Source organism: Arctopsyche grandis, chromosome 8 (genome assembly GCF_051622035.1).
Source record: "Arctopsyche grandis isolate Sample6627 chromosome 8, ASM5162203v2, whole genome shotgun sequence".
NCBI lineage: Eukaryota > Metazoa > Arthropoda > Insecta > Trichoptera > Hydropsychidae > Arctopsyche > Arctopsyche grandis.
Window position 1 is genome coordinate 26,164,530 of NC_135362.1, and position 20,192 is coordinate 26,184,721.

Here is a 20,192-nt window from a genome sequence, read left to right on the forward strand (position 1 = left end):
GCAGCCCATATAGACGGCAAAAATAGCATGCATTTGTACTATACTGGGAGGCTGTAGCCCCGCAGCCCATATAGACGAGCTGCCACTGATCTAGATATCTGCGAAATGGCGAGGCTTTAACTATGTGGCGGCTCGCTTATACGACATGGTCGAGTTTGGTTGCCTTCCTGCGAGTGGGGACCAACTCGGCTGGGTTCGGAGAGCCACTACTCACTCTGCCTTTAGCTGTCATATAATAAACACGTGCATTAACATGCCAGTCGTCTCATTCGTTCATCCCCCATAACTATAAAGCAACGTATGTCTTCTTTGTAATTTTATGAATCGAACTCACAAAACATCAGCCAGTTGGCAAATATCACGTCTACGTCCGTTGATTCGCGAGTAGAAAGAAAATTCTATAACTGTTGTATAGAATCAGTTTAAAGTGAATATCAGCACCATTGAAAGTTCTTGATAATAGGCCAAGTAAGCCAGGGGTCGGCAAACTTATTAGTCAACCGAGCCAAATTTCAACAGTACAACGATTGAGATTTCTTTTGAGAGCCAAACTTTTTTAATTTTAACTATATACATGTATTCTGTTTATTAAAATTAAAGTTTTAAGTCTTAATTAAACTATAGGTACATTGAATAGAACTCGATATCATACTTAATAATTAATATATGATAATGATATCATACTTAATAATCTTATTTATTAATAAAAATTAAATTGTAAGTAAGGTATTATAGGGGATGGAACGAATGAGACGACTGGCTTGTTAATGTACGTTGATTTATTATGACGGCCGAAAACGAAGTGATAGTAGCAACACTGAACACGGCCGCGTTGGTCCCAACTCGTAGGAAGGTGAACGAACTCGACCATGTCATATAGCGAGCCGCCACAGTATTATAGTATAGGGCGGGTTAAAGGTTTTGACCGTATCCCGGCCTATGGAAACTCTGTGGAGTTTGGAAGAAAATCTTTATTGCTCGATTATGCTCGAGAAATGTTTTAAGGAAGCGAAACGTTTTAAACGATTCCTCTTGATAACTAACGTACCTTGCTATGCAGCAGAAGATCTGCGTACTCACTTTCTATTTCATATTATTATCTGTAGTGCTGCTGGTCAGAATTGTATATGTATGTGTGACTTTAAGTCAATCGTTTCCTGACAGAGTTTGCTAATTTTTCTGATTTCATTGTTGAAACGGTGCCCGCATTAAATTGGCTAAAACTATCCTACCTACATATGTACTATGTAACCACAATTTGAGTATGATTATTGTACAATGAAATTTATTTACAAGTTAAAGTTCATAGATGTCTCGTTAATTTCGAGTTTTCAGTGTCTCGTAATTCAGCGATTTATGTTATAGGACGGGTTAAAGGTTTCGACCGTTTCCCGGCCTATGGAAACTCAGTTGAGTTTGAAAGAGGATCGTTTATTTTTGTTCAATTGTTACAATGGTTATTGTATGTACGAAGAGGTTGGGCTTCGGAGAAGTGAGCTGGTTGAACTCCAGAGGTTCACTCTGGTGTTGGGAGCTGGTGCGTCGATTTATATACGTTCTGGGTTCGTTTCCAGGACACGTGTGCTAGAGACACGTGTTGACCTGTTTTCGAGGCACGTGTCTTCGGTACACGTGTGGTTTATAGCTATGGAGTCGTGTGCCACGCGTAAACGACTTTTCAGGACATGTGTCGCGGTTGCGTGATGACATCACTGTTGGGTTTCGTTCGTTTTACGATCGAGCAATGAACTCTTTCTTCTGGAATGGTCGAAGGGGACGTTGCCCTTGATTTATGCATGTTTGTACAGGATCGATGATGTGATCACTGGTTTTTATTCGTAATAGCACAAGTCGTGCTTTATTCCCACACTGTAATAAAAATGCTGCATTGTTTGTAATTGGCTAGGAAGGCGCCTTGGGGTTTACTTGTTAGGCCTTCCTGGTATATACATATGTATACAAACAAAAAATAAAGAAGCAAATATTTATATAAATTTTTAATGTTTTATTGAGATTTACAACAATAAGAATTTCATATGTGAATTTTTTATGCCATAAGAATTCTAAACATCTATACTTATAAATAGTGAGTATAAAAATTGACAACCTATAAAATTGACTCAATAATCTTTCAAACAATTTCACAGCTATGTGTGTTTATCTTGTATAAAATAAAACATATTAAATAATATCATGTCATTAAAGTTTGCAAAATAACTGCTGCGCATTTTCAATCTAAAATACACGTGCAATTCGTGTATCGTTGAGTGAACTATCACAGTATAACTTCAAATGAATAGTTGGATTATATATAATATGTATACGCTCACATTTATATAACATAAAAATATAAACCGAATACGTATTCATGAAATACATGCATGTATATGATATATACATTTAAATATGTAATTGGATTACATTGAATAAGAGTTAAATGTAGTATTATGTTTTGAAATATCAATATATATATATACACATTTGACATCTATGAACAAAACTAAATATTTATATAATAATATATTATATTATGTCTAAATCAATGTAAGCAAATCGATATCAGACTTCACAGTATGGATTTATACTCTTAATCTACATATACATTAGAGTAGCATTCACTTTGCCGAAACATTTTGATTTCTTATCTTTTTTTTGCGGACGTAGAATATGCATAAAATATAAAAAAAATTGTATCTCAATTTTAAATGGTTGCAATAATTTATTTTCTGAAAAAAAAAACTAACAAGACCACCCATTTAAAGGTGAGGTATAATTTTTATATTATATTTTTATTATATGTATGTATGTATATCCTTAAAATAAAACAATTAGACTATGCCACTATTACCACGACACATACTTTTTGGAATATTATAATAATCATTTTTTTCCGTCAAAGTGAGAGTCACTCAAAAATACATAGGTATATAAAAAGAATAATATTTTAAGTTTTATTTGCTTCTATGGATGCAATGAAAAAAAGTAAAAATGTCGAAATGGTCTAATATCAAAACTTAAATTTAAATTTCAGGCACATTATCCATAGTAGAAAAAATAAAATTTGTATATTTATGTTTATTCATTTCAAAGGATCATACGAATTCGCCGGCGTATTGTTCTTGCACAAATTGAATACTTTAAGCGATAAAAATGATGGATAAATAACAATTACACTGATATATGCTTAGTTTGAAATAACACGGAAGAAACAACGATACAATCAATAAATTATTTATCATAATTTTACACAGATTAAATATAAAAATATATTGCCAAGTAAATACAATTATTTAAAAAAAAGGATGATTTTATGTATGTGCAAGAAAATTTTTTAATAATAAACAATGTGCATTTAAGCATTCCATAATAATTTTATGATACAAAAAGGTATATATCGATGGCTTGGTGCACAGATATTGTATGTCCACTTTTGAATTTGTATCGAATTTAAAATTTGTAGGTGCTGGAATAATTCAGGTTTTTCTTTTCAAGGTAATTTTTGTATACCACTTGAATTACATTGAAAGGAAAAACCTGAATTATTCCAGCATCTACAAACTGAAAATTCGATACAAATTCAAAAATGGACATACAATATTTATGCAACAAGCCATCGATATGTCGTATTGTTTAAAATACATCATAGTTCAGTGCTCATTTCGCCCTGCTCTGCAGATCTTGCAAATGTTTGAGCTTTGATCCCGTGCCGTGTCATGCCGTTGTACGTCGCTTCGGATGCTTTTCTGGTTTCGTTCAGTTTCCCTGAAGCCTATATACACAAAAAATATTATTTTCACGTACATAATACGCGGGAAAGTATAAAGATAAAATTATCAATACAAAGTTTAGAAATAAAACAACAGCATGATATTTAATCTGTGATTTTCTGAACAATAAATGCATAAATTATATGGATCCATCAGCAACAACAATTCTTAATTTATCTAAATACATATAAAATCGATGCGGTGCAAACGATCGACAAGCACCAGACAGACTGAACCACAGATTAACGACACGTGTACCTTATGCGTGCGCACTGCTCGCACTTACACTAAGCGAAATCTACCCGAAGTCCCGACATACCTACCCTGTATACGTTCTGTGCTTCTGATAATTTAGTTCCGAATTTTGCCTTATTAAACTCGCCAGAAAGATCCAACTCAATTTTAATAATTGCATCTGTGCACATCGAAAGGTTACTCGTCATCTGATGTGCAATCTATCATTCGTGAAGTCGAGAATTGCGTTTAAAGCAGCCATCCAGTTAATCTGTGGTTCAGTCTGTCTGGCGCTTGTCGATCGTGTGCACCAAACCCATATAAAATCTATATGAAGTAGGAATTCAATTAAAAACTCTTCAGATGACTCAATCAGTGAGGGTAGCAGCAACGTAGTCTAATTCTACATATCTACAAAATAAAAATTAATGTTTGTTTTCTTGCTATGCAAATCTACAGTTTTAAATTTAAAATCACTGAATTTGGTATACTATGTTACGATTTTATTAAAATGTTCCGTTTTGAACTTTTTTTTCGAATTTTCCTCTGCCCGAGAAACGGCAAGTAATTTGACTACTAACGAATAAAATTACAAGTGTGTTTGTATGTTTATCTTCAGTTAAAAGCCAAAATACTATATATAAATGAATTTGTCACGTTTTAGAAAACATGTATTGTTCAACATGTAGTGTTCAACATGTATTCGACCAACTTTTTGATCTTTTAATATAAATTATTATGATAATTTCATTATTTGATAATCGACTATGTGTATGTGGTTTTTTCTAAGTAACTTAATAACAGACATCACCCAAGATATTGTTTAATGTATGTATATTTTTTAATTATTTAATTTTTAATGCATATTTTGATGTGTATCGATGATAAATCATGCTTCCGTAACTTTGGAATGTTTGTAGATAATTTATTTCATATATAATTTGTTTATTATTATAACAGTTTAATATAATCATAATGTAATACATAAAAACATATGATAAAGAAATCAAAAAGAAAAGGATTGGGAAAAGGAATAAATTTTGGATTACATTATATTATATTATATTAAATTAAATTAATGTAAAATATGATATGAGTAACTAAAAGCAAATTAAAAGCAAAAGCGTATGACTATTTATCTACTGTCAATATGAATGGATAAAATAGTCAAGATAAGTGAATGAAAAGTTGAACGTTACAATAATATTATGTTTATTTATAGTTGCGGAATAGTTTCAAAAGGATGAAATTTTTTATGACTAATCCAACCTAACCAATCACCTTCATTAAGTGCTCTTGAATAAGTATGTGATTATTCTATAATTTAAGTGCATTTTGGTTTACATATATACAAATTAAAAATACTTGTATCATACCTGGCATCATAGTATCTGCAATGCTAAATCGGAATCTAAACTGATGCCGCAAGTATTTCTCATATTCATATTGAAATATTTAAAGCTTATGAATATATGTATATATAAAATAAAACGTCGATAATAGCGACATCTTAATCTCGTAGATACACATGATATATAAGAATAATGTAAATATATATACAGAGTGGGGCAAAAACAATTAGACGATTTGTATCTCGTAAATGAACACTTTAGCTGAGAAGTAAATGTGTATTCAGTATCTAAACAAAAGCAAAATACTAGTGTGTAAAAGTTTATAACATAATATCTGTAATTCTGCTAAGATCCTTCAATATTTGAGTATAAATCTTTTGATTTTAATTTATGATCCACTAGGCATATGAATATGGAAACTCTAGTGACTCTTGTTAATCAAAAAAGTCTCATAAAAAAGCGTGTGGGTACAATTGTCGACTTGAAGGACAAAACAATAATATAATTGGGTTCAGTGGCGGCTCGTCTTTAAGGACAACCGGGGCACTGCCCCACACACATTTCTCCTATCCAAACAAGAAAATAGATTTTGTATATTGTTGGTGTCTCGAGTGTTTGTTTATCCCCCTCACCAAGTGGTTAGTTCGTAATTCAATTTGGGCAGTCGCTCATCTGCCGTGGTCCCGTGGTCGCCAGCTTCAAATAGCCTGCTACTCTGGCACTTGCGAGTGGTACTGTATTTAGAGTGTAGACAGTCAGTGGAAGCAGAGAAAAAATCCGTATTACCGTATACAGAAGGTCGCTTTTAGTTGACTGCGAAAAGGTCTATATGGGGCTCCGGTCGTTTACGTTCTCTATACGATTTGAAGAATACACGTTTTTCGATATTTTAACTGTATATGTTTAAATTGTCAATCACAATTTGATTTTTTTATTAATAAAATTTTTGCTTTTTCAGAACACAATGAACGAAGTCGATAATTTGTTGAAAAAAAGTCACTTTCCTTGCATAAAATGTTACTAAAAATATATTAAGTTAATTTTTTTTGGAAAAAAAAGCATGTAGGGGGGAAGGCTCTAGCCTCCTTGTGCCCCACCTGTTTTTAAAGTCACGACCCGCCCCTGATTGGGTTTATAATGTTATGGAAGTCTTAGATAGTCTATGTATAATATGTGTTATGATGTTATTTAGCTACTGAATGTTTACTTTTCAATTCAAGTGTTCATTAAGTTACTTACCGTTTAATAGTTTCCACCCAATTCTGCATTGATATAATTAAAAAGTGATCAATTTCAACTCATACTTACTGAGTGCTCTCTATGAGCGGTTTTAAGATGATTTGGAGACTGTTATCCGTAGACGGACCTCCGTTTCGTTTCACGTTAGCGTTCGCATCCGTCTGTCGGGTCAGCGTAGAATGGACAGCGGTGGTGCTTCTACTAGCGTTTTTATAATGATCACTATGGTGAATACTATTACTGCGTAGGCTACCACCGTTCTGTCGATGATGACCCATAACAAAGATTCCGGAGTCTACAAAGTTGTTGTTGGACGCGTGTCTCTGTTCACATCACATCAATTATTTCAAACACATTACACATTAAACTGTATAGTAATATAATAATTATATATTGTATTTGTATTTGTACAGTGAACATTGTTTCTCTCGTTTAAAAAAAAAATTAAATCATTCCATCAATGTGTTCCAGCGACATACTAGTTGATGTACAATAATGTGGATTATGGAAAATGATTGAATTTGAAGGCTCGTAAAGCTCTTTATAATAAATATATGTCTTTATAATGAATCAATGAGTGTTTTCCTTGCTTATAATATAGTAATGTTCCATTGAGCATATTTCAGTAATCGCACACTTCGGAGCTCATCGTTGTCTCGTTGAAAAACGCCGATGGGCGTTGTATTTTGAGCATGTACAAAGTAAACAAGAATACTACCCGTTAAGCCTTTCCAGATTGAATTGCAAAAAAATGCATTGAACATGGGTCGTGTAATCCGTGTCATTCATTTGTCAATGTTTATAAAGACTGGTTTACACTGGAATTTCTGAATTTATAACCATAGTAGAATTTCCCAATGGAAATCCCTAACTGCTGAGTATTTTAGATTGTGGCATGGCATTTAGGTTGTGAGCATTACATTTTAACAATAATGAATAAGATGAAACTAGTTTTGGAAAAATACATTCATTAATAGACTTCTTTAATTTATTTTATATTGTTGCAAGATATATTAGAGAGTCTAAACACACCTTCACAAAACTTGAAATCCTCGGCGGTAGTTATCTAGGGTTTGTTTGGATTAGTTACAATTTTTATACTTGCTTTCTATTGGATTTCTAAATAATTCTAGTTGGAAAGTTGGTGAAATTTTCAGCGTGGGGGGCTTTCAACAGAAAAGACGTTAGCACCAAAGGGTTGTCAACAATTATTTTACAGGTATTACTTAAACAAATAACTATAATTTTGTTCAAATTCATTAATTCGACGTATCGAAAATTTCCATTATAAAAAACAGCTTCAAAAAATTGAAAAAGTATTTTAACTTGTATTTCAAAAACCTGACCTATTAAAAGTTTTAAGTTTTAGTCTGGAAATCTTAAAATTTGACTACCTACCACCTGAAATTACTCTTGGTTGGGATCAATCACATCTCAACCGTACTGAAAAATAACGATGAGCTCCGAAGCCTGTAAATACATATGTATATGCGGTATGGAAAACGCTGCCTTAACCTCCATCGGCCAAATTCTAAAACGAGTCAAATCATACATGTGTGAATCTACATTGTTATCGATACTATACCATAACCATTATAATTACAGAAGCCAGAAAAAGCACTACTTGTCGAAAGCGATCGATCAGTTTCAAAACTAAGTGTTATTCAGAGGTGTCTACGGTAACAACTGTGGTGTGAAAGAGGATATGTGTAAACGGTGTGAAGCATTAAAGCTCGAAATTAGGCCCACTCACATTGAAAGCATAGGTGGCATCACTACGCACATAGTAGAGGGGTCCCCTGTGCTTGTTGAGTGTGGCTCGCCCCTCGGACTGTACGCTGGCCAGGGAGCGTAAGCTTCCCCCGGCGCGTCCACGTCCCAGTCTGGCCGTGCCTCGTGACTCCTGACCAACACCCCAGTCGCCCGGTGAACCAAATTTGTAAGCTAACCCTGTGTTAGAAGGCTGTACATATTTATTTACAGCTGGATTGATGGGAGGCTTCTGGCGTGTAAGACTAAGGGATGCCAAGTCAGCCGAGAGGGAATGGGGAGTCAGGCAGTGGGGAGCCATGGAATATGGAATCAGAGGGCGGAGGCTACTCACTGAGGGTGTGTTGATTTGTTGTCTTACACCATTCACGGCAGGACATTTCGCACTGTCACTCGATCTGAAAGCATACAATCGTAGAAATGCTGTGAAAGAGATTCTTTACATTAAAATACATTGATACTGTATATGTTATGCATTAATTTCATGACGAATTTCAACGTTAAGATTTGGATCTACATGAAAAGGTTTCAGTGAATATTCGACAACAAGTACTTATGTAGTAGTACTTAAAATAAATTTATTACTTATGACAAGTTCCGTAACAATGGACTTCTAAGAAATTCCATCAAAACAAATTGTAGTTTTGGAAACTACATTTTTTCAGCGGATGCTTTATTATTGTATATATTTACATAATAGTATAAATGTGTGATAAGTTCTCATAGTACATATTCATAATTTCATCACAACTCGGGGGGTTTTTATTTTTAATATTTTTTGAAATATAACATTAGTATTTTCTAATTATATTTCAATAATCCTGGTATTATAAATAGCATATAAAGACTTTAAATACATACATACGTATTATATATTTTTTGATTGAATACTATTAATGAAATAATATTTAAATAAATTTCACACGTTATTATAATAGATTTATATCATTTAGCTAGTTGCAAATAGCCCATAATTTGCAGATATAGTACCTGCAAATAGCCACAACCATTTAAATATTCTTTGTACCCTGTTTTTTTTAAAGATGATACTCCATGGGGCTTTTATCAGATTCAATTAATAAAGAAATACTCATTATGGCTGTATAAAAATGGCCATAATACAAGTTCTTTCGAGGATGATAAATAAACGAGTGAACGTTTCAGACAAAGAACCCCCCCATTAAGGATTGGGAGCACAATTTAACTGACATTTTTCTTTTCTCAAATATATCTCTTTATTAAGTTAAATAAAATTTTGAGCAAAGTATTTCCAGAGACCTTTGGTAGCCTTGGTAACCCATTGGGTGACACCACTGAGGATATGTGGTAAAAGAAGCCACGGAAGACGACGACAAGTGGCACTCACCGTTCAGACGAGTAAGCATAGTCTTGATCGGCTCCAAGTCCAGAATCTGTATGCTCATGAGAAACGCGAGAGCTAGATATAAGTTCTCCACTTGAACTGTTGCTAGCACTAGCTATCGGCTGACGGGCAGAATTTCCTCCGGTTCCATCTATATCGGTGATTCGATTGGAGCGGGGGTCTCCCATTGCCGGACCCGACTGAGAGCTCTCCTTGCTGTTGGGATCCTTGACACGTCTGCTATTTTCATCATATCATATTACTACATAGTTTCAACGTATTTCATAAATGATTTGTATGAAATTTACATGTTTACGAACCTGTCTGATATTTTGCTATTACCGTTATTTCTTCCCGAACTGATTGTACTAGAAATGGATCGAATAGAACCACCATTGCTATTTATAAAATCTTGATTGTTCGTTTTGTTTAGATACGAACTATTTGAATTGTCGTTTTCGTTCAGATCCCCACTTCTGAAAAGTTAACGGACGAAGTCTTACTAAATAATTGTCCTATAATGTAGTTTCATTTATTAAAAATGATTGAAATCATAATAAAATATCACTATTCAGCAATATAATATGACAAATTTTAGACTGTTATTATTATGTTATAATATGTGCCGAGTACGACACCTGTGCTTATTGCTTTGCTTCAATCGCAGTTGCCTTGCACGGCTCGTTTGAACTACAGTGTACGGTATTTCTTTCAATTGTGCTACGCTCATCCCATCAGTATCGACTAGATCCCACTCCAGGTGTTGCTTCAACTCCGACGGTAACCACGATTTGGACTCGGACGGAGAACGAGACCTCGATCTGAAAATAAGCACGTACAAAGTTAAACAAAGATTCAACTTACATAACTAAATATATGTAATATTAAATGACTAAACCTATGTTTACGATGCCTCCTATGTCGATGTGAAGATCTATGATGATTTTGAGATGGATCATTGGGCTCGATGGGTACGGCTCGTCTAACACTAGCTTGCTGTACCGTTCCCAGTCCACCTGTAGCTTGTTTTCGTTGAATTTCTCGCCACTGACCACCAGATTCCACCAATTCATATTCCCTGCGATGAAAAATTTGGTTTATAAGTGCAGTTTTTAGCATATTCTAGATATGACATACGTATATACATATGATAATATCATATATGGGCGTACTTTCTCTTTGTGGATGATCTATGCTTCGAGTCTGTTTCATCAGCTGAATCCTTGCTCTTGTGACGAGAACGGTGACGACGTCTTCTGCGCGAACGGCCAGAGCCTCTCGAAGCTTCACTTTCAGCATCCGAAGTTCTCCGACTTCGGTGACGGTGCCTATTAAAGATAAATGTATGAGTAATTGAAAACAACAATAGTTTTAGTATTGATATATATTGATATTTTTGTAGTCAAATTACAAACCTTCGACAGGATCGGGAGTCGTTTGAGCTGTGGCTGTCTAGAGAGCTAGATCGTATTCTAGAAGAATTCGTAGCTCTCGGCGACGGGGGGCCAGAATACATACCCTGCCTGGGAAACGGGGCAGAGCGAGTCGAACGTGGTGAATCTGAACGTTTCATTGATCCTAGTGCTGCTGGAATGCTGCATGTTGAACGATATGGAGATTCCAAACTGTTAGTCAATCAATTTCAACATATTGTATGAAAAATGTAATTAAAATCATAAAACTACAGATAGTACTTTATAAAGACAATACATTATGTTACTTAAATACTTTAATACATCAAGTTATTTATCTTTTTAAAAATATTTTGAAATTCCAGGACGTATGTATGTTTTTAAATAGCATAGTTTTGTTTTTGACAAATGCAAAATCAAATAAATAAATAAAATTATTGTTTTTTAAGTATCCAATACTAACGACAATGCTGGCTGTGGTATCGATATAGGTTTAGCTTCAGGTGTATCTCGAACTTCAATAGTAGAAACTGGAAATACAAAAAAATATATAATATTATATGTATCTAAAGCTTATATAATAATAGAGCAAAGCTTGTAATTGGTAACAAGTATCTTATTTTTTTGAATTTTATTAGTTGCTATATGTCAGACTGAAAATTTTAAAGTGTTAAATAAATTTACTATAAATAATTTACCGATAAAAAAATCCAGATAGGGAAGGAATAATATGGGTCTAATAAAAATGATAATAACCTTGAAGAGAAGACTCTAAGGGACGCCGCTGAAGACGTCTTGATGGAATTCTTGTAAACGTCGGAGGAGAACGTCCCGCTTGTCTTCCACTTTAAAATAAATAATTATTAAATATTAAAAATACAATAACAATTAAAATTCATCGCAAATATAATCCATTACTTTCTAGAAGTAACATGTGAAGGAGTCGGTTGCAATCTGAAGAAGGCATGTTGTTCGCTACAGCAACGCCACAAATGTCGACAAGCACCTCTATTCGGTGTTTCAAATCCATATGTACTCACTTCATTCTGAAAGATATTCAAGTGATTAACCATTATATAACACAAATACTACATACAATAGATTAATTAAGACTTACATTTTTATCGCAAACGCGAAGCATGAAGTATTTTCCTTTCGAATAGAGTTTGGTTATCCTCGGCCAGTAGTAACTGGCTACGGCTCTCTTGTTTCTGAGGACCAACACTCCGCTAGGAGCGAGTCCCAAAAAGTATTCCACACTGTCCTCACCCTAAAATAAAACGTGATTATAATTTGATATAATCAACAATTTAATTGTTAAAGAAATTATGAGAATTGAACTTACAAGGACTGGATGCAAATCGGCACCGTATAATTCCAACCATTTGGCACGATCCAAATATCCCATCTCAGCAGTGGCAGGAGTCTGACCTCTGAAAAACATTGAGATTTGATTGTTAGCTAACTTTTAAGATAATAAGAAAAATATGTAAGACTGAGCTTTGCTCAATAAGGCATACAAAATTTAAAAATAAATTATTGTTTTCAACCTTAACAGTATGTTTCTGATTACATCAAAATCGTTGGATAAGTTTTCAAGATAAAATTTACAAGCATACAAATATACATATTATATTAGAATTGCTCGTTTTGATATGTTGTATAATAATTGATATTTTTTTTATGTAAAAGAAGCTAATAAAAAGCTTGTAATAAAAAAAAAGTTTTTTAAAAACATACCTCTTCTATAATTTTTATATAAAATTATTATTTCAAATAAAAACAATAATTTTATTTTACTACCGCCATCTATGTTTAAAACTAATAAACAAACGATGGATAAACGTCAACGACTATCTCGCCGGGCAGATATCAAACGCGTCTTACACGATATTTTTGCACCATCGTAATGGCGGAGGATCCATTTACTTATATTGATGACCAAAATGAGCAATATGGCAAAGTATGAAAACGATCGGATAAGAGGCAAACTTTTTCCTGAATTGTAATCGTAAGTGAAACGTAAAGGAGGTATGTAAAAATAGTGATGATGTTAAATTAAGTGCTATTTTGAAAATTCTTTGCATATTATATTTTATCTTTTTAAGTTATACCAGAAAGCCTAAAAGGTAACCCAAACGCGCCTTCCTGGCCAGAAACATTGTAAATTTGATACAAATATTATTAGTATTATATAAAGTAGATAAATACATATCAATTAATATCCACAGAGACATCTATGGTCGAATTTGTAAATTTGCAGCATTTTAAACAATTAAGTAAATACATATCAATTAACATCCACAGAGACATTTATGGTCGAATTTGTAAATTTTCAGCATTTTATACAGTTCAGCGAAATTTGAGATTGCTGAAAACTCGAGATTTTGCCGATAAAATGGGTAAGGTTGCCAATTTGTTGGAACCGTTGCAATGAAAAACAGACAAATTGGCAAACCTGATAGGAAACGATCGACCTGAAGTCACAAATCCAAGGTCTGTCCAGTAGAAACCAATGAGATTTGAACCCGTGACCACTCTGTTCAAAGCATTATATGCCAACCACTATTCTATTCTGCTGGGTACATAATATATAAGTGCTTAATATATTTAACTGATAATAACAGTTTCACTATAACATATGCATAAGCCAGCAGTTTGGCTTAGTGGTAGCGTATATATTTAGCACCACTGAGAACGATGGTTCGAGTCGTCAAACTGCTGGTTAGATTTGGGGGTTTTGTAACTCCAAATCGATCGTTTCTCTATCAGATTTTGCCAATTTTATCTGATCATTGTTGAAACGGTTCCTGAAAATTGGTAATAGATCATTTCCTGTTGTCAAAAAATCTGTGTGTATAATTTGTAGAAATTATGCACAGTAATCTGAAATCTATAGACATCTCTATAATTTCGTGTTTATTATGTGTATAAAATTGTAATAATAATTGTGCACAAAATCTAAAAATAATCCATAGATGTCTCTATGATTATTATTTCTGTACTTGATTAATTACTATATTCTATGTATTATTGTATTCTGACCGTTATCGTATACTCGTCGCATTGGAGCGATCTGTAATGACGAGTGTACATTGATTGTAATAAATAAATATCAATTTCACCAATAATAACATATTCACTGTAACATATAATATATAATACTTAAGTATTCAATATATTATAGAAGTGTGTGTATATAAGACTGGAGTCTTCAGTCTGAAAATTTTCATTTAATTTCTTCAGTTGAGGAATTGGTATTGCGATAAATCATTGTGCGAACGGTTTTTTGTTTCGTAAAGAACGCGTGCGAGAAAAACAGGGGAAAATTAGATAAGAAAATGGACAGGTTTACCCAAATAGACAAATTGCCTTTAACGATTTTCAGACACCTAGTGTTTTTCGTGACCTCGCCATTAGTCACGCGTTCAAACTATTTCTCAACTAGATTCGTTACTGTCTGTGCAGCGATTTCTTTCAACGGTACATTGAATGATAAACTTATAAACTACATACATATATAGGTATTACTCACTGTCAGAATCATGAAAATCTGACAAGAATAACCAAATTATAAAAGGAAAGTTTGAATTACTGAAAATAGCAGGCATTATATAATATAACAGAATGTTGAAAGGAATACAAAAAAAAAAATCATGTTAAATGCGGATTTCAAATAAAAAAGTGAGCCAATAGAAACAGACAGAAGAGTTCGTTTTGCATATTAAAACAATGCCGAGCAAAAAAAAAAAAAATAATACTAAAAGAATGGTGGAATTAAAAAAGCATTAACATTGGTAGAAGTCTGTTTCTTCTCACGACTGTTTCTCTTCCCAACCTCCCCCTTTCCTTTCCTCGTTTTTCGGTTGCAAAAGACAACACACGAAAATGGAACATCCATCTTCATTAAGTCCAGATTAATTAACGTGAAATATGACCTGACTGGTGTGACGTGAAATTGTGTTTGAATTGTCAGGTAAAAATCACAATCTGTTCCTACACAACGTATACACAGTAATTATCTAAATATGATTGAGACACATAAAATTTCGGTTCTATAGAGCATGAATGCAATCTTTGGATTCATTCATTAGATAATGTTTTCGAGATACATACATATTTTATTTTTACATAAATATAAACCAGGAAGGCCTAACAGGTAAACCCCAATGCGCCTTCCTAGGAAATCAATTACAAACATTGCAGCAGTTTTTATTACATAAATCGCTGCATGAGAGGCTGAAGAACAATAGAGACATCTATGGATTTAGACTTGTACATAAATTTTTACATATTGTACATAAATCAAATTCAGATATTTGTGACATAGCGGGTAGGATGGTTTTCGCCAATTTGATGGAGGAATCGTTTCAACAATGAAATCAGATAAATTGGCTATTTCTGATAGGAAACGATCGACTTGACAAATATCCAAGTCTGACCAGCAGCATTAAAGATGAGCACGGGATCGAGTCCGGTAGCCTCTCGATGCTTAACATAAACGCAACCACCGAGCCACAATACTGGCTCGGTAGTTATATATGTACATATAAGTATCATATGTTTTATATAAACATTATCAAATAAATGATTTTGTTGTTTTGGATTTAAAATATCATAATGTAACTAAATTCCTCATTTAAAAATATTTATGAATAGCTAGAAATACTAACAATTTAAAATGAGTCATGATGTATTCGAAACCATATTTTCTGGATTCTAAGCCCGCTTCAAAGGTCAAGGAATTTGACCCTTACAGCCCTCAACATGAGGCCACCACCCCCCAACTAATACAGTCTAAGAGACCCTTTCGTTGGAGAACGAGACTGATGTTCATGAATATCGCACAAGAACAACCGCACATCACTGCTCTAATAAAAAAACCACACTGTACATAACCAAGTACAAAATAAACAACAACGCATGAACACATAAAGCGCGCATGCGTTAGGAAATAATACCTGAAATGTGCCGTGTGAATGCACGCACACCTCAAGTAAATTTCTGGATATGAATTTAATCAACCAAATTATCTTAAATTCGAAAAATGTATCTTTTTAACAGCAGGATTCAGTTGATGGTTCCATTCAAAATGGCCGCCACATTTAATCACCCACTTTTCATTTGCATGGAAACGCAACAGTAGAGAATCTTTTTCCGGGAGTTTAACCACGACGTTGTTTTAAATTCGTTTAGAAGCGCGTTTTACGATGGGAAGAGACCATATTCTTTTCTTTTTAATTTAATTAGCGTCGGTCTGATGTGTCACGCTGAAAATCAATCCAATTAGGCTGCGTGCGATTTTCATCCCTTAGGCGGCGGTCGGGGATGAAAGACAAGACACAACCAATCCATTTCCGGTCTGCTGAACGAACGACGGTTCTATTCATTCCGTCTCGGTTGCGGTTACGGAAAAAAAAAGAAAGAAAAACCTCAACTTGCAACAATGGAGGATACAAACGCTAAAGATACACCACAGCGACAGCAGCACAGGGATGGCGAGAATTTTAATTAGACCATAATCTGGATTTTATGTTTATGTTTGTATCGGTTCTTTGTCTCGTTATCTGACGTCATTTGTGAAACTAGATACCTATGTATGTACATACATATATTATAACTTTAACAAAATAACTTAAATACAATCTATAAATATAAAGTTAAAAATCTACCATATTGTATAAATATTCAAATCTACAATTTTCAATTTAGAACTATCGAATTTTGTATACTATTTCAAAATATAAAGCATATGAGGTTTTTGGAACCATTTTTATTTTAACGTTCATCTGTCCGAGAAATGCCGGGCAGTTCGAATAGTATCCGAATGTTTGTTTGAATATCCATTATAAGTCTCAGTTTTAAATTTAGAACTACGAAGTTTTAGTATATGTAAATACTAGAATAGAGTATTCCAATGTGGGAATAAGATTTAAGAGTCACCAGCAGCGTGGACTAGTGGTTAGCATATATTCCTTCAAACATAGTGGTGTCCCACTGGTTCCTGCTGGCCAGACCTTTCTTTGTGACTCCACGTCAATCGTTTCCTGTCAAAGTTTGCCAATTTAACTGATTTTAATTGAAAAAATTCCAACTAATTCGCAACCTTCACCCATTTCTAGTAATTTTCAAGTTTTCAACATCTCAAAATTTGACGATTTTTATAAAAAAAAAATGCTCCGAAAATTTATATTTCTCAAATATCCATAGATGTCTAAATGATGCTTTGTTAATATTTTTCTAAAAATTGTATATACATATGTATATATGCATTGGGGTTTGCCTGTTAGGCCTTCCAAGAAAAAAAAATCGAATGTAACAGTACTTGGTAAGTAGATTACACAATTTTCGAAACCGAGCAGCGCCAGGGAGGTTGCTTTATATCCACCATAAAAATATGAAGGTCTGTAAGTTTTTCCGCAATAAAAATTCACAATTTAGAATCGCCAAATTGAATACGCTATTTCATGGTATTTTAATTGAGGCATAACGAGTCAGAGCCTTATATAAAATTTTCTGAAAAGGTTTTTTCTTCAAATTTCACTCACCCGGGCAACGTTGGGGAATTCAAGTGATTGTATAAATCATCACGTCTCATATTGAAGAATTAATTATGTTTTATTTTTAAATTTACTGCTTCATTACGAGCTACAAGTAAAGCTGTGTTTCGCAATGGGGAAGTAAACGCCCCCACGTGGGTGTTTAAAATGTTCAAATGTGGGTGTTGTTGAGCACTCAATTACATAGACGGACATATTTTTGCATAAACAATCCAAGCTGTATGATAATCAATTTGACAAGAGTAACTTCATTATTATTTTTTTAATAAAAGGTGCGTATACACGATGCAAGTAGATGTTTATACTTATGTGACGTATCATAGTATACATGTACATACATATGTAATTCAATAGTACTATGCATTTGAAAATCAACGAATTTCAGTATTGAGAATGAAAATTTAATCTGGTGTTTCGAAAATTTCTAGTTAAGCCTATCAACCGTGTGAAATACACCAGTTGCAAAATCCAACGTGTTATCAGCAACACCGAAAATCAATATTGAAAAAGAGCGCGCCAAAATTCAAAAAAAATATCACACACAAAAGGAAAACAAAACGTGCAAATCCACATATGTAGTACAAAACAGTCCATTTCATTTGGAGATACGCGGTTTGCGAATGAATGGCCGACGGGATGCGTCCGGTTCGCAACCGTCCGATAGAGACGCAGTGGACCGGAAATGCACTCGGTGTTCAATGCTGATGATGATTATTGGCATTAGTACGCAGTTTCAATGAGAGCTTTTGAAATTCGCACGCGCAATGGCGGACGGGACTAGTGGCGCCACTTAGCGGTCGCTTTAGCAAAGCTCAACGACCATACTTTTATACTGTAGTAGCAGTTGTTTTATGTACTTATTCATTCAAATACGGACACACAGAGACACAAGGCATGTACGAAGACACATTATCTTGCATATTGACGTCTATAGTAACGAACAGACACACTGAGACACAAACGTTCTAAACAAGGAGACACATTTGGTCTAAAACGCTAACAATTTGAGACATATTTAAATCTGAGATCGTCTCAAATAGTATCATGTACTTTATATTGTAACTTGGGAACACGAGAGAGAGAGAGTATCCGCTGTCTAAGTGCATTCGGGTGTGAACAATGGAGACCCCCGAATGGGCCTAGAGGGACTCAGTAAGTAGCCGCTAGATTTCCCAGAACCCGGGCGAGAGTGTGAGACTCACTTTAAACTGTACGTGCCTAGACAATAGATAAATAAATGGATCGGGGAAGCTGTGGTGAGCAACTTGTTCTTTATAAAGAGGTACATACGTATGTATGTATGTTATTTCACATTATTCTGGAGCGAGCGCTGGCCCTGAATCATTCAATAAATGCTGTGAAGCGACTTTGGCTTTTCAGTTGGATCCTGAATCCACCGCTACGCAACAATATTATAGGTTAAGAATATTTCAAATAGTTAATAAATACTTACGCTAGTGTTCGATGTAGTTCTGCAGCGCGTGCTTCTAGAGCTGGTGTTTGTCCTGGTTGGAGTCTGAATTCAGACACATATCCTGGTGGATGCCTTCGAGGGTCGTAGTCTCCAAGTTCGGCTGAAACAAAAACAAAAAAGTTTGAGTAAACTTTACGAAGCGAATGCAACCGATCTGAGTGCGTTCTAAAAGTTTCCGCGAAAGTCCGCCGCCGATTTCAATATACAAAAGTAATAAGTAGACGAAGAGGGGGATGAAATCGAGTAAATAAGGGTGAAGAGTCTCATCTCATATATGTATGAAAACTTTTGTTACCTTTGGGAGTTCTAAAGTGTTTCCAGTCGCAAAGCTAATAAGGCTATGAAGATAAGACCCTTTGTAAACGAGGCGACTTTCTGCGCGATCAAAGACGTTTGGTTTACACGTTAGAATAAAATTTAAATCGTGCAAATCGAATGCGGAGAAGTGGAGTGGAAGGAGGGGATGATTACAGCGTTGTATTTTTCCTTTCATCCTTTTTTTTCGCAAATGAAGTCGTCGTTTGACCGCAGGCTCCTTATTGGGAAAGTCAATCATGATGTACTTTCATAAAGAAGAAATGGCGGTGAAAGAAAATTCGAAGAAATTAATGTTTAATTGAAAGGAAAGCGACGTCGAATCCGAGTTTAAAATGTAAAAAATAAAAATAAGCCAGTTGAGTATTAATTGAATTAGTAAATTAGTTTCAATTCATAATGCACACAACCAGCAGCGTGGACTAGGGGTTAGCATATGTATTATGCTTTCGAGCAGAGTGCTCACGGTTCAATTCCCACTAGTACCTGCAGGCTAGACCTTGGTTTGTGACTCCAGCTCGATAGTTTCTTTCTGATTTTCTCAATTTCATTGAAATAAATTTGCAAAATTTACCCATTTCTCGCAATTTTCGAGTTTTCACGTTTACATGTTCGATTCAAATTTAAATCAATAAGATTACTTTATATATATATATTTTTTTTTTTAATATTTCAAACTATGTATGTATGCATTTGTTATTAATTC

General features: G+C 34.2%; 2 protein-coding genes across 2 annotated transcripts; both read right to left on the reverse strand.

Moving 5' to 3' along the window:
• Positions 1–2,865: 2,865 nt before the first annotated feature.
• Positions 2,866–8,742, reverse strand: LOC143915910 (uncharacterized). The gene is made up of 4 exons (XM_077436731.1): positions 8,697–8,742; positions 8,346–8,542; positions 6,662–6,915; positions 2,866–3,769 (listed from the first exon to the last, which is right to left on the reverse strand). Exons 1-4 carry the CDS (start codon positions 8,740–8,742, stop codon positions 3,754–3,756), a joined length of 513 nt encoding a protein of 170 aa, XP_077292857.1. The 3' UTR covers positions 2,866–3,753.
• A 659-nt stretch (positions 8,743–9,401) lies between these two features.
• On the reverse strand, positions 9,402–19,727 carry LOC143915911 (band 4.1-like protein 4A). The gene is made up of 13 exons (XM_077436732.1): positions 19,574–19,727; positions 19,151–19,271; positions 12,483–12,570; positions 12,255–12,407; positions 12,056–12,183; positions 11,894–11,982; positions 11,601–11,667; positions 11,141–11,350; positions 10,898–11,053; positions 10,624–10,803; positions 10,364–10,546; positions 10,046–10,201; positions 9,402–9,962 (listed from the first exon to the last, which is right to left on the reverse strand). Exons 1-13 carry the CDS (start codon positions 19,725–19,727, stop codon positions 9,725–9,727), a joined length of 1,923 nt encoding a protein of 640 aa, XP_077292858.1. The 3' UTR covers positions 9,402–9,724.
• Positions 19,728–20,192: the final 465 nt, after the last annotated feature.